At 39.7% G+C, this 16,380-nt stretch overlaps 1 protein-coding gene across 1 annotated transcript in view; it reads left to right on the top strand.

The window, feature by feature from the left end:
• Positions 1-16,380, top strand: part of hmga2 (high mobility group AT-hook 2) — a 46,792-nt gene that overhangs the window by 7,996 nt on the left and 22,416 nt on the right. The window contains exon 3 of the mRNA XM_038739029.1: positions 8,551-8,601. Coding sequence (XP_038594957.1) covers positions 8,551-8,601 — 51 coding nt within the window. The remainder of the gene's footprint in view (positions 1-8,550; positions 8,602-16,380) is intronic.

The following is a 16,380-nucleotide window of genomic DNA, read 5'->3' as shown; positions in this document are numbered from 1 at the left end:
TTGGATTGCATTTAGTTGTAATAAATTGCTGGCTCAAAGTAATTATGATATAAGTCTAATATCTAATATGAGACAACTGTCATTGGAGAACATGACCATGCTCCATATAGAGCCTGTTTCAGCATTTATGACAAAACTGAAAGTATTTCAAATGGTGTGCAAACAGTTTTTTTTTTAAATGGGGAAGTTTTTTTTTCTTCAATGTTTGAAGATGTATGCAGAATACCAAAAAAATTAAATAGTTGTTGGCTGAATGTCCTGAGAAGGTCTTGTGTGTTTGCAGCAAAGAAAATTGAAAACTGTCGTGTACCGAAATATGGCATGCAATATCTGGTCAGATTTGTAGTCATGTTTACTTTTTCTTTGTTCAGACCTGTTCCTGATTCAAATGGAAATGTTCTCAATGTTTCAAAGTTTTCCCTAAAAAAAGATTTAGAATTTGGAAAGTTTAGGTTCTTTTATTCAATGAAAAAGACGTTTATATCCCTAAAAAAAAAATGTATCTAAGAAGTATTATTACTATATCGAAACTCATGTGTGTATATATAGTGTTATGACCTGGCTCAAAAGGCCACAACAAAAGGAGACACCATGGTAGAGGTTTAACAAAATATGTTTATTTAAACCAAAATTAACCAAATTAAGAGGTATTTCAAACTAACATAATTATTAAGTATGAGGTTCAGTAGTGTCTGTGCAGGATGATGGTTGCATGAATGTATATGTGTGAAGGTGTTGTAGTATGCAAAAACAAGATAAATACCTCAAAGCAATAGTCCAACCACAGAAAACCATACTAAAGGGTAAACCGGGGAGCCGGCCCGCAGGGAGGTCTGACCTGGCCTCGACAGCAGCCTCCTGCAGATTTTACAGACAGAGTTACAAATACTCTACAGGGCAATTATCTCAGGTGCCCAGAGTTACTGCAATCAGCTCTTCCTCTACAAGAAAGAGAGAGAGAGACATGACCCCACAGTGCGTAACAACAGGTATGTGTAAGTTTTTATATAATAACAATACTAAGCCCTGCTCCAGGCCTAAACACTGTTACTGTTGGGTCTGACTAATCAGGTAGAGTAAAAGGCTGGAATTACATTAAAAAAATCAATTAATTACTTGGGCTTTTATTTGCTTAAATCACTGAAGTCACCCTGCCTATATTTGGGACAGGCCTTTAATTCCTTTACCATGCTGGTAAATGTGAATAAATTATACTCTAGTGCTTCTTGCTTCCGTAAAATGAACGATTGAATTATGGACAATATAACTGCTCTAATGTGTGGCATGTCCTCTAAGCAGCTTAGAACTAGCTCAAGCACGTGACCAGGTGGGCTTCAAGACATTTTATACATCCAAAGAAACCAGACCAGGTGTCTAATTTGAGACCTTTGTTTATTTGTCAAAACGTTTAGCCACACCAGGCCAGTAAAAATGGACAGGCGTCTAACTGGGACTGGGCTTTTAATTGAAGTTTTACGGTATAATATGAGGCGTGTTTTGGGTAACAGAAGAAATATGTTCACGTTCTGTTCAAGTATAAAAGAAACAGCCACGTGAATATTTGACCTCTGTGCATGTTTGGTCATGTGCTGCCCACAGAAGCATGTCCCAGTCTTAAAGAGCAGTATACTTCAACAAACAACATCTTCCATCAGTAGGATCCCACTGCGGCTGTAAAACGCAACTGCAAACCTGAACACATATGAAAACACAGGCACAGACCAACATACTTGTGCATCCGTGTTGATAGAAACATACAGCCATAACTCAACAGCGCTCTCACCCACTTGTGTACATATTTCCACGGAGAGTAGGAGACGGTGTGCATGAGACACAGTGATAAAAGATTAAAGTGGCAAAGAAAAACTGATCCAGAGAAAAAGCTTTGGAATTGTACAGCAATATGTCGCTTAACATTTGGGTTGTGATACTGTACATCCCAGCAAGGCCGGGGCAAGTCCCTGTGTCTTCATTCATTAGCAAGATGAAGCTGTGTTAGGCTCATGATGACAGCAGCCTTAGTGCTCCCTTGCCACCATGAACCACTGTAAACATTCCCAGCACTTTGAAAAGTGAACCACTCTGCTCTCGCCATAATCCAGTCTCATCTCATCTGGCATTGTTATGATAAACATTGATGATATAAATCTTTCCAGATGAAAGGAGTCCTGGGTCAGCCTGCACCTTTAACATATACTCTTTAAAAGTTCACTTCCCCACTCACAAGATCAACCACTTCTGCAATCTCTGCATCATGGCAGCTTGTAAGAAGAAACAATTGCGCAGCACACCTTGACTGGACCATTACTTACCTCGCTACAGACTAGCTTTTACACCATTCTGAAAAAACAAGACATTGTGTACATAAAAAGGTCATGTATAAGGGGAAATGAGATCTCACTAGAACATCAGCAGGATTGGTCATTTGTTTAAACACTTTAAATAACCTTATGACACGGCTTTGTGAATAATGACAGTTTGGTTGTTACTTCCGTTAGGTTGGTGAGATGGATGGATTATGTGCATGAAATGAAAGTGTATGAAGTAGGGTTGGGAAATTAGATGAATATATTGGCTATCTGTGATTGGCGGGTTGATTTGTTTGATTTTTTATTTTTTTTTGGAATGTTTTTTTATTTTATTTTGCTAATTTAATGGTCTCCTTCCGAAGAACTCCAACAGACTCTTGTTCAGCGAGCTAACCCAGTAACACAAAGAAGCCAGCAACGGCAGGGAGAGACGGCGTATAGAGCCAGATTATTTGGTGAATTAGGGGTTTATTTCAACCAAACCAGAGTAAGTAATTGTTGATGTGGAAAGACTAACAAAGACTATTTTGGTTAGTTTTATTTTGTTTGAATTAAGTGAGTTTTTATGACAAATTTAGAAGGTGTACCGTTGTATTTTTCTGTTTAATTAGGAAAACACATGTAAGAGCGCTGGTGGAAAGTAAATGAAGCCTTGACTATAAAGGAGGTAGATCAGAAAACTCTCATAGTTTTTGTCATATGCGCTTTGGAAGGCACTGACAAAGGATGTTGTCCTGATGAGACGGGTCCTTGATCAGAAAAAGCTCATGGGTCATTTGTGGTGTTTTGAAGGACTTTTCTGAGAAAAATATCTTCCGTAACCCGGGATTTTCTCTAGCGATGGTATTGTAAGTCTTTTTGTCGGTCAGTCCAAGCTGAAATATTTCACCAGCTATTGGACACGTAGAATTTTAATTATTTACAGATATTCATGGTACTCACAGCACAAAGCCTTCAAACAATCAGCTGGTTGACACTTTTGGCTTTTATTGAAATATCTTAACTACTCAATGGATTGTGGTATTTGATATAGATGCCCATGGTGCCCAGAGGATGAACCCTAGTGACTTTGGTGATCCCCTGAATTTTTCCTTGAGCTTGACATTAGTGGTTTTGAGTAAAACGTTTCACCTTTTGAATGACTTGCCATGGCATTTGTTCAAGGTAATAATTTTAATTTGTTGTGCTTTGGTTTATACCTTGCAGCAGAACTAATGACATTCCCATTATCCTCAGCTAAGTAGTTTGTGTTTACGGCAAATTAGCGAATGCATGCTAACATGCTAAACAATGATGTGTGATCATACACGTGTAGTTACAGCCTAAGGGCACTGCTGAAGACTCTTGGTCTTGTTAGTATGTGTGTGCCTGTGTGCTGAGGAATAGAAACAAAGTTCAAATCCCAAGGCATTCTGGGCTGCTGCAGACATGCTGCATCTCTCTGCTCAGACATAACACGCTGATGATTAATTGAGCAGAGTATTGTCTTTCAGACCATTAAATCTCCACATTAAAAATGCAGCATCCCAAACACAGAACTGGGATTACAGTACACAGGTTGGCTAGCCAGCAATGTGATGTGTCATCATAGAAACCTGCTAATGTTCAGGGCACTTTTCATCTAGAGCAGGACTAGTCCGCAGTCTTTATAATATTATTTACAGAAACCTAATGATTCCAACTGTGAGCAAGCACTTGGTGACAGTGGCAAGGAAGAACTCCCTTTGAACAAGTAGATCCCTTAAGCAGAACCAGGCGCTGGGTGGGCGGCCAACTGCCTTGACCAGTTGGGTTGAGAAAGAGAAAGAGGGAGAGAGCAGGAGGAAAGAGCAGTTAGAGTAGCACATTGAAATTCCACAGAGATTTAAAATAATAGTAATGGTAATATTAACATTAATAAAAACATAGTAATAATGATAGCAATTATGTATTTAATGGTGTAGAAATTTAATCAAAATGTTGTGCAAGTAGCCAAGTCATGGCATTTACTGACTTAGATAGTCACCTTATGCAGAACCCTTGGGAACCCAGGAAGGAAGCTCAAAGTTCACAGTGTAACTCTAAACAAACCAAGGTTATTCCTAAATATACTGTGACTAGCTAGCAGCTATAAAGACACAACCTGTTAATAAGACAACTTCCATTTTGCCAGAAGGAATATATTCCTCTTCTTTTGGTCTGGCTTGAGGCTTACCACCTCCTCATTAAGCTAACACATACTGAACCAGTCTGTCCAATGAATGTGCAGAGACAACAGTGATCCGTCTCATCATCATCTCATCCAGCTGTCTTACCAGCAAACAAGCTGACTTTCCATAATGTTTTGATCAGAGGATTGCTTGGATTTGTAATACAATTACTGAATTTTAAATAGTAATTACTAACATTTGTTACAGTCATGCCTTACAGAATAACATATACTACCCAACACTGGTGATTCCAAAACAAAGGCAGAATAAAATAGGCTTTGAAATGTCCCGGTTATCCTGTGCACACCACTTGGTGAGCCACTAATTTGAGTGGATGGCAGAGAAGCAGAGAAAAATGTCTTTACATTAGTGTGGACGTGGTCTAAGAGGTCTTGCTTCCTGTGTTATTGGGGTTTTTTTTTACTCTGGGATCCAGAGCAGGTGAGGTGTTGAAACACTCTACCTGGTGCCATGTGACCAGGCTGGGTGGCTTGTACTCAGTGTCAGGCTGACAAAGGAGCTGGTGTTGTTTACCGAGCCAAATAGCCGAGAAAGCCCTACACCACCATATCACTGATACCGGCCTTTTGCTGGCCATTGTCTACAAAATTCATCGCAGCTCAGCCGTTTGACTATGATTTCACCTGAATCCCTGCCAACTAGAGCCATGGAGCCTGGATATGTCAGATGAATTATTAACACTGGTCTGGTCTTGTTAATTGTGAATGACTTCAGGGCACTGGGCAGTCCGCAGGGTCCAATCTCTCCCAGTCTCCAAAAATGTTGTTGTCATTGTTATCTTAGTAAGAAAGGTAATTCCCTCCCCTCGAGCCAAAAAAACAGGGACATTCCAGTTGGAGGTATCCATTACACAGTACGGTAATGTTCTGTAAACATACACACTTTATGCTTTTCTTACTTCTTCTTACCTCCATGCTAATGTGGAAACAGATGAAAAACCCCTTTCTCTTTGATTCAGTTCCTCTATCCACAATAGCTTTTTTTCAAAAACACCCCAGAGTGAATAAAAATTCCTTGGTCATATTGTATTGTGGACATGTGACTTCACACACATAAATATCAAACCTGACGATGGCAATTGACTGAGCTGCAACGATTAATCGATTGGTTGCCAACTATTTTGATAATCTATTCATTTTAAGTAAGTAAAAAAGTCAAGTCTTAAATGTAAATATTTTCAGATTTCTTTACTCTTTGACAGCAAACTGAATATCTTTTTGGTTGTGGACAAAATTAGACATTTGAGAAAGTCATCTTGGGCTTTGGGAAACACTAATCCACATTTTTTTTTTTTTACTATTTTCTGAAATTTTATAGACCAAACAACTAATTGAGAAAATAATCGTTAGTTCCGGCCCTAATGGCGATAGATCAGAATTTCATTGAACCATTAATTTGGACAACAGAACAGAGTTAAAGTAAAAATGCACTCAAACAGTTGCTGCAGCTCGCCGCTGAGCAGCAGTGTGGGAAAGAGGAGAGTGCTGCATGCAGCTGAATGTGCTCCATGCCCGTCAGTCAAGCCTCTTATCTTTTAGGTGAGTCCATCAAGTGATCCACTGCTTTCCACTTGAATAGCATAACATTTTACTGGTGATATATTACACTCTGCTAAGAAAGCAGACTTCCGTTGTGATGTCAGAGATTAGTTTGGAAGTGGCATGTTGAGACAGTGGGGAAGTCTCATACATGCTGCTGATAGTAGTGTGGAAAACAGGTCACCATAAAACCTCAAATGAAATTGTTTTGCATGTTTTAGATGTTTTACCACAAATCAGATACTGTATCTATCTTCTAAACCATACACCATAGTATATTTGATTTTGTTTTCTTCCAGGCCATAACTGCTTTGTTTTGTCAGTACAGTATGAAAACCAAACATGGCTAATTTGGTGACTATTGTAAGGTAATGCAAACTTTTTCAACAGCATCTGTTAAATTACTACACATTTGGTGCTAGCGTGTATTTACTTACTTTAATACTTAGCTTAGTTTTTTTCCCCCTAAAGGATAATAGTTCATCAAAACATGGATCTTATTTTTGTAATTTTTGACATCATTGCTATCCGTCATGATGACATTGAGTAATACATCAGATCTGGGAACACAGTGATATCACTAAAAACAAGTAAAGTAACAGTCTGATGATCACACAAACCCGAACGGTAAGTTTTGTACCCAAACCTTCCATTGCAAACACAAGTTTACAGACCCACTTTCTGCTCAACCAGAAGTTGTGTGCACAGTTTTCCTGTGAAATGAGAAATTATTGGTGGCATTTGAGGTCCACTCACTTTCAGTTTGACTGGACGGGACTATATGTGGACAAGCGGATGGCGCAAGCTAGCTTGTTTATTAGCAAGTTGCATCTGTAATTCATGTTAACTGTAATATTAATAGTGATGCTAATTTTGGCTAGCTTAAAAACAGGCTTAAAACAAAATGTACTTACTGGAAAAATTAACAGCCGGCTCCGAATGGTCAAATGTACACATTGCTGTGGATACGAGGCACCTTTATCCTGATTGACAGGTCGCCATGGTAGCAACTTAGAAAGAATGCAGCTTTAAGGCACTTCCTCATTAGCCTTACTTTCCAGATTTTGCTGCTTGGTTTGTATCTGTCTGATTGCTGGTGTTGCTTGACCTGTTGTACTGATCTCATTGTGTTCCTAGATCTCAGCAATTCATTTGGAGAGTACAATCAAAGTCCTTATAGGCAAATCATGCCACTCGGCAGCCATCTTGGCAACGCCTCCAAGCAGCTATTTCGGACTAACAAGACCAGGCTCCTATCTGAATGAATGGGGAGAGAGCCAGAACAGCACTTTCACTGGTCACCGGGACATAAAAACTACATGAATAGGATCAGCAGTAAAATCTAATAAAAATTGCTGGAAAAGTTTTACGACTTTGCCCCAAAACAAAAAGCGTTTTTTCCGGCGGTTATATTTCTACAACGCATGCGTCCCTACTACTACGCATGCGCAGTAGAAGAATCACAGACCCTTACGTCAGTGGAACAACACAGTGAAAATATGTTTCCCACTTTGGCTGTTAAAAGCAGACAGCTGGCTTTTTAGCAGGCGGGGCGGGATAACAGCCATCTTTGCCGTTATAGGCTTTCCCCATAGAGTTGTATTGAGGGTGTGATTGAGTGGCGTGTCCCCTCTATAAAACGTCTCTGGTACAATATTATCATATCTAAGAGAAAGCCAAAGCTACAAAAATAAGACCAAAGTTGCAATAACTCGGAATGGAAAATAATGGCTGCCTAGAAGGCATGGAAAAGCTCCAATAAACAGTGCTGTGCTGGAATTTTGATGAAAGGGCCACAGTAGGGCTTTTTGATTTTTTTATAACATTCATTACAAACAGAAGGGCTGTAAAATTATAGAATTTTCTGAACATCACAAACACCTTGAAGTGTCTCTTCAGCCCCTTTTAAACTGGACAAACCCCCCCACAAACACCCACTAACATCTGGCTTTTGTCTTCAGTGTGAAAGGGTACAATCTGCATCCACTCCCGGGTCACAGCTCTGCAGTGGCCATGGATGTTAATCCGCTCCAGCTCTGATCAGCAGTGATGTAAACCTGCACAACTCATTCATCTGTTTCTATCTGTCTTTAAACATCTTGATTGATTTTTGATTGAGTATTAGCATGCTATGCTAACAGTCCGTCAGCTGTAATTTTGTATCCATGGTGTGATGTCTTTCAGAGCACACAAATACCTTAAACACACCTGTCACCTGCCCGGCATGGTGCTGTTAACCAGAAACCAGAATTAACTGTTAACCAGAATGTGTGCATAACCAGAATTATTGTGAATACATCCACGGGAAAAACACATTCAAACATCTTAAATACTAGTGAGGCCCCCTAGCACCATAAAATGCGTGCGAGAGTAAATGTCACTTTTTATATTAGCTGATCAGATGTTTTATTTAAAATGTTCATGTCATGTATGTCATGAAGTGATGATCAGGAAACAGAGAGATTATATTGCTCCTAATTTATGTCTTCACAGAAAGCAGAGGCACCCGGGGAGAAAAGACCCAGGGGGCGACCAAGGAAATGGGTGAGTCAGTGGTTCTCTTAAGTTCTGAGCTTGTGTCTGCTGCTGGCATGCTGGATACTGGAACACACATACACAAGAGGGGCTGTGAAGAATTAGCTGTGCCAATTGATGAAATCTGTATGTGGCAGGAGGTAATATGCATGGCAAAGCCTGACAGAGATAAAGAAACATTTGAGCGAGCAATGTTATTACTAAACATTTGTTTCTTATCTCTAAAACACATTTTGTTACACGCTGAGGTCTACCAGTAGGTATATTACCAGGTTTAATACATATTGAGATGGACTCACTGTCTGAACATTTTGTGTTAATTCCTCATTATTAACTTTCATTATTTGGCCTGAATACATTCAGAGGGTCCTCCCTGGTTGATGCTGGTGTGTACAGAAGTTCTGTGAAGCAAGAAAAATAATGCTGTGGTGGTTTTCACAGATGAAAAGTAACTTAGAAAAATTATCCATGCTAATTATTTTCCCCACACCTGTTTCAAAGATGAAAAAAAATTATGCTGCTTTCCCATTGTTGTCAGCTCACCTCGACACGCCTCTGCTCGACTCGCTTTTGGTGTCCTGTCCTTTGTTTTCCACTGCAGCTAGTACCCCCTAAATGTAGCTGGTCGTCATAGCAACGCTGCACGAAACTGCCGTTACGTAATCTTGTGTTAAGCCCCTTTTCCACTGCATGGTACCAGCTCGACTCGCCTCGACTCTACTTGCCTTTTTTTGCTTTTCAATTGTGGAAAAGTTGTGCCTGTACCTGCTACCAGGAGGTTCCAAACAAGCTGAGGCGATACTAAAATGTGACGTGAAAACACATCAGACTACTGAATGGTAGAATGAGAGAATCGTCACTTTAACTGCATCGTCATTGCATGAGGCCAGCGACAAAAGTTCTATATTTTACAATTTTCGTATGTTATTTCATCACTAAATCCACGTCTGAGAAGTTCTGAGGTGAGAAATCAGCTGTGTAGATTTCGAATATTGACAGTTTTGCGAAAAGTGATGGCGGAACATGAATTTGTTTGAAAGTTTTCGTAGTTGAGCTGGTACTGGTAATGGAAAATGAGGTAGTATAATGAAAAGACACACGATTCAAGTTCATAACAAGTTTAATAACAAACCATCACGTTCTTAAAAGAACGTTCTTAAAAGGAACAAAACATAAAAATGCAACAGTTTGGCAGGTCTGGGTGAACCTCAGGTCCAACGGCATAAAAGTTCTGTTGAGTGTTACCTGTTTTACATGAGCGCCGACTGACAATGTAAACATTTCCAGAAAACTCTTACCCTGTCAAGAGGTCAGCTCGCTGACAGCCAGTGTCCAGCGAAGAGGCACTCACTTTTAGGATGAAACTGCTTTATTCAGTGTTTTTAATGTTTTCATGACAGTCTGTTTGCTTTGGAGAGGAGATGGCCTCTGCAGTAATTTTGGCTCCTGGTAGAAACCTCCTGAACGGTCAATCTTCAAAAAAAAAAGAAACTGACCACCTAAACTAAACTAACATTAGCAGCAGCAGGTCTGCTAGCTAGGTTATTTCTAACACCTGTTTTGTAGTGGATTCTCTCTGACCAATGAGTAGTCTGCCGCGTTTTCATGTCACCTTTTGGTATTGCCTCAGCTTGCTAGGAACCTTGACGGTGATACTAAAAAACCTACCAGTGGAAAACCAAAATCTGCCCAGTGGAAAACCAAAAAAAGCGAGTAGAGTTGATGCGAGCTGAGCTAGTACCATCCGGCGGGTAAGGGGCTTTAGAACAAGTGTCCCAGCAAAACCTATTTTCCACCTTTTCTTAAGTCATGAACACAGGAGAGAAAACAATTTAGATCAGACTTAGGAGGGTTTTTTTTCTCACTTGCCTCTCAGGGCTTCTGTAGATGTGTGTGTGTGTGTGTGTGTGTGTGTGTCCGATATGTTTGTGTTATCAGTCAAAGAAAATGTTTACTCTCCACGCTGACCGCAGGAATACTTAAGTAATTCCACTGATAGCTTGAAGGCCTCAGTATTTATCAGGTCCACAGTAACAGGCCTGATTGATTGTTCAAGGAAAAGCAGGAAGGGTGAGGAGAGATGCGGGGAGTGTGAACTCTCTCCTGCATACATCATGTCAGCATTTTTATGTGTCAAAGGGGGGAAAAAAGAAGTGAAAGCCTACAAGAAGGTGGAGAGTCATAAAGTGTGTATGTTATATTTATTTTCATTTCCTGGAAGGAAAGGTGTGTTCCGAGAATCATCTGTTAGCATATTTAGTATATTCCCCACTGTCCACACTCTGCTGGTTTTATGGTGCGAGCTCTTGCTGTGACTTATCAGCTCCATGCAGCGGCTTTAAAGTCTACAGCTCTGTTCACATGCATGTGCTCTGAATTCTCAGCCTTTATGGCCACAGCTTCCAGGACGACACCGTAGGCTTTATGTCAAGTCTAATGTCTTTGGAGTAACTCACAGTAGCTCACAGTAGCATGCACTGGACAATGACACTTTAAAGACCAGGCAACCCAGGTGGACCACACTGCCAAACCAAATATTAAGTCCTCCATTCTTTGCAACCTGTGCACATAACAAACTATTTAATATAAACCACATTCCTTTACCAAACTTAAAGGAACATTCCATCTATTACATCATGAGAAAATAGTATTTCCACATGGTGTAATGGCCATCAAACACTGCTCTTTGATATTAATACATAGAGTACATAACAAATCTGCTCAGTAAAAAGTTGGTGGGACTGCTGAATACTGTTCATTAGCCTAGAATACTTCATCTAAGCTAACAGGAACTTATTTCAGTTTAGCCAAACAAGTTATGTACGTGGATAACTTGCTGATGTACACTTGCATGTGCTTTTATTGCTTTATATGTACTGTCATCAGGGCATCCTTGAAAAAGAGAGCTTGCACTCAATGGCCTTCCCTGTTTAAATACAATCGCCTTTCAGAGCTGAGAAAGTTTAGAACCATACTGCTATGCAAATGATCATATAAATGTTGAAAATGTTTGAACTGTAGTGCCGAAGATCTGTATATTATGAGTAAGAAAAGACAGGGTTAGGGTTATCAAACAGTTCTTTTCTCACACACTGTAAACTACACTGCAGTTCAAACTATTATATGGTAATTTGCATAGCAATAGAGACTGACTGAATCACTAAAACTTTCTTATACTGAATATTTTGAGAACATAGTTTGGTAGTTTTGTTTATTATAACTTTTTTTGTTTTTTATTATTCAGGTTGCATTTGTTTGTTATATTATAGAGACTGGTCACCTGACTGGCAACCACCCCACCTTTTGCTATTTGGGCGAAGGTGGGGGAGTTTCAGTAAATGTTGAGATAGTCTTTTGAGCAAATTTATAGCATGAATGGATTTTTTGTTTTGTTGCTTTGTGAAGTCATAAGTGTGTGTGTGTGTGTGTGTGTGTGTTAAATTAATAAATCAGATTTTTCAAGTTCTTAAAAGTGTGTTGGAACGACCACTTTTTCAGTGCCTGGCACTTTTAATGTCGAAAAGCTGACACACAGCCGAGCAGAAAGAATAAAACACAGTCGCTGGCTGATATTTTGAGGAGTTCGATCAAATGCAGTTATCAATACAGTGCGGTTTGGCTCGACAGTGTGAATTTCATAGGCTATATTTAATAACAACATAAGCTGAAATACCAGGTGATACAGCTACAATTACTACTACCGATTAATGCATTTATCCTACCCCTTAACGCTCAGTCCAGGGCACAAACTGTGATAGGAATCTAACGGGTCCTGGTGTATACTGCAGTACACTGCCATTTTTTGTGAAAGAGTTTTTGGCCTGTATTGAGAACTCTGGTGAGCAGTAGGTAGGTTGTGACCTTTCAGTCAGCTGGTGGAGTGTCTCTATCATTGGATTTGAATTTGGGATATTCAGCGTCATGCACTGTTTATACGGCTGTACCTAGACCACGGTCAATCCCTCATCTGTATGTCTTCTTGGTCTTTCCCACAGCTCCTGTCCTCTGTGTGCAGGTGCTGCGTTAGATACATGGTTGTGGCAACAGCTTGAAGGGGGACTCTGTTCTCCAATAGATTTGCAATATTGTCTTTATTACGATCATGCCAATAACGCTAGTTGAACTGAAATTGAAATTCAGTTGTGCACAGCAATCCACCTGCCAAATGGCTGCTGTCCATTGGATTTTATATGTTCCTCTGCATCAAGCTAAATGCCTTCACAACATGGCAATAACAATGAGAATTGTAAAAACAAATCTCGAAACAAAATTTAACAATCTTATTGAAACTACTGACAAGGAAATACCACAGTAATAGAGGTTATTATTGGTTACAGGTCAGGTAAAATCCCTCGTTACAGTAATGTTTTATCAGCTTGAAATTCAACTAATCCATGCTCGTTACATGATAACACTACACTGACTGCATTAAGCCGACGTGATACATCGGCGATAGCTCCCCCCATCTTTCAATGTGAGCACAACCAAATGTATTGAATGATAACGAAACGGTTACTGAACTAGACTGAATATTATAACAAGATTGTTGCCACACTGTATAACATTAGACCACAGTAAGTAACATTACTGTAGGGAATGGGTCTTCCATGGTATTGTTGTGCTGCACCGTTATGTTGCATTATTGTATGTGGGTCATGAAAGTTACACCTGAGAAATGTTACGATAACACTAAATCCAAATTAAACACTAAGAAGCAAACAACGACAGATCATGCTAAAGATCTCGCTGTCTTGTAAATGTTCCATATTTGTGTAGCACCTTTCTAGTCTTTTCGACCACTCAAAGTGCTACATCACATTCACACACTAAGTAAATAACATTCATTCACATTCACACACTGGTGGAACAGCCACAGCCCAAATTCAGGGTTCAGTATCTTGCCCAAGGACACTTCGACACGCAGCCTGGAGGAGCCAAGGATTGAACCGATGACCTTCCGATTAACAGGCAACCCGCTCTACCTCCTGAACCACTATACTTAAGCCAGTAAAAAAAAGTTGCTCCACATTTGCTTTGTACCGTCACATCTTTTCTGACATAATGCCGATGGTACACACGATAGTAATATGGATCACGTTAGCAGGTGAATTAATGTGGAAAGCCATACAACTGTAGTATTTTGCAACAGGATAACGTTAGCAACTGGTCGCCGTTACCCGGCGAGATCTAACTTTATCTAACTTGAGCCAACTAAATCACAGCATCACAATATGTTTCACATGCTTTGCAGTAATGTTAGATTACCTGTCCAATAGGATGAAAACCAACTCTGTCTGTTTTGTTGGTTCCAAAACAAAGTTGAGGTCTCTCCGTGACTCAAGCCTTTCTGATGTCGACTGTGTTTTCAACCACAGTCGACCTCATTCTCGTGGAGTTTATGTGTCATGCTTGGAGCCGGTCGTTTTTTGGACTCCATCTCGTTAGCTGTGGTTGTGTGTTTGTAGCTGTGTGTACTGTACAGAATCAATAAGCTCAGGAACGTATATGCAGTCACAGCCAATAGATTTCCCAGAAAATCTGACCTTGAGTCTTCACATAGGATTAGGCATTAGGCAGAGGTAACAGAAAAACCCGGCAAGTGGATCGTTTTTATGTGAGATTACAGCCACTTTACACACAGGCAATAAAAAAGTGATTTAAATTATAAAAACTACATATAGACCCTTTAAAGTAAAGTGCCTGTAAATTGCACAAAATTCATTGACACTGCACACTATGTTTAAAATTTCCAACTTCCTGTTTGGCATAAGCCATGGCACCAAGAGACTTTTTTTTTTTTGTATGTCTAGAGATTTTAAAAATGCTGCCCGGTGGTTGAATTGGGGTGGAACACACAGAAATGCTGTCCTAGGAGTAAAAGTCTGGAGGGAACAGGGTTTCCGCTCGAATCTAAAAATCTATTCAAAATTTTTTATAGGCGGTTTCTAAAGCATGTTCATGAAACAAAAATAATTTATTGTGCTTGAACATACTACAAATCCAGCTGCTGTCCATACAGCCAATGGGAGGTTTGCAGTTCCTGGAACCAGTCCCCAAAACAGTCCCCAAAAGTTTCTGTGTCAGCACTGACATTACTATCGGCGGCTACAGGTGTGCTGGAGGCAGCAGTGATGTTGATAGGTACCTGTCCTGCATCTCTGACCCGTTAAAAGCCCAAAGGACGCAGTAAACTCATAATCGACGCACCCGCCAAATGTGGATTTACGTTTGGCGGCTAAATGTTGGAAGAATACCCGCCACATTGGCGGGTAAACATATTTGGTACGTATTTGATACGATATTGCCATGTGTGTCGCACTTAAATTGTTCACCGCTGTACCCAGGGATCTAAAATCGTGTAACACACGGATTAGGGCTGTTCAGTGGTTGTTGTTTATGTTAATTTCAGGTTACTTGTGTCTGATTGGTGTAGATTTGTAAAGGGGTGGCCATTAGGGTATTGGAGTCGGGAGCAGTCAAGTCGTGCCTGGAGTACCTGCTTTTAGCATTTAGTTAGCTAGCTACCACCGTAATGTGCATACCTGTTAACCCTCCCGTTTCCTCTGGCTTCTCTCGTATTTTACCGTTGTCTCCCGGTGTCCTCGGGTTGAAGTATTTCCCCGTAAATCTCCAGCTGTTTGCTACGTGTAGAACAGCTCGGTAAAAGTTAAGGGAAGTCAATGGCACCGCCAATAAAACAACAACAAGAAGAAAAGCAGTGTGACGGGTTCAGGACAGATGATGCGTTGCTAAACAGTGTTTTGCATGCATTTGCCTAAATGGATACGTGCGAACCAGAAAAATTATTTACGACGTGCGAGTAACTGATACAACCTACAGTTATTTTGTGCATGAATGGTTATGATAATTTTTTTGTTAGTACTTTTTGGAGACAAATGTAGACAAATGGGTTTTTTTTGCACATGGATTAAATAAATGAAAACAACCCATGATTAATATTAGGCCTATAGTAGTGATACTCTTTATATGAAAGTTTTATTAATATAGTGGGTGGGTTGTTAACAGGTAATGGTAATGTTGGGAACATTTACCAGGTTTAGTAACCAAACAAACAACACATAGGCTAAACTGCTTACAAAAAAGAGGCTACAGTAGAGCAAAAAAAATTTTAATGAGTAGGTTTAAATTCAATGATTAATAAGCATCCTGTAGGTTTATAAAACAATTTCAGTTGTGTGTTAAGTAGATTTAATAACAATAATTGCTTCAAATTTCAATCTGGTGTCTTCTTTAAGTTTGTATTCAACACAATACCTTATTATCTCAAATAAAAGGACTGAAAAAAATGTAGACGTGACAAAGGAAAATTATTATTTTGGCTGGTAAAAAATATGCTTGGCAGGTGGGTTTTTTTCATTTATCAGTCACATTGGCAGGTGAGCCAAAAGGTTCATTTCCACCCCTGCTTACACAGGAACTAGACTTCCATCAGGGATTTATTTTCAGAATGATCTAAAACCATTTAGGACAGACAGCAGCTTTGATTTGAGCATAATTTACAGGGGATAAAGTTACATGACTTGACTGTGACTGGTTATGATAATGATCCGGTTCTTCTTCTGTCAGTTTCAAACTGGTAATGTAAAACACATTACCAGCAATAGCTAAAAGTAGTATCTTTTTATCACATGAGAAATACGCAGCAGCACAGTTGACCATTAGCAGCAATAAGTTCATGTAAAAGGCTGATTCTTCTTGCAGTTAAAAATTCTTTTACACACAACTCGGTTACATTCATTTGTTCTTATATGAAGAATGTTTTTGGAA

This window comes from Micropterus salmoides, unplaced genomic scaffold (assembly GCF_014851395.1).
Source record: "Micropterus salmoides isolate LMB-PRFRI ecotype aquatic unplaced genomic scaffold, ASM1485139v1 Ms_hic_scaffold_23, whole genome shotgun sequence".
NCBI classification, from domain to species: domain Eukaryota; kingdom Metazoa; phylum Chordata; class Actinopteri; order Centrarchiformes; family Centrarchidae; genus Micropterus; species Micropterus salmoides.
Note: the sequence above shows the minus strand (reverse complement) of the source record. Positions and strands in the feature narration are given on the sequence as shown.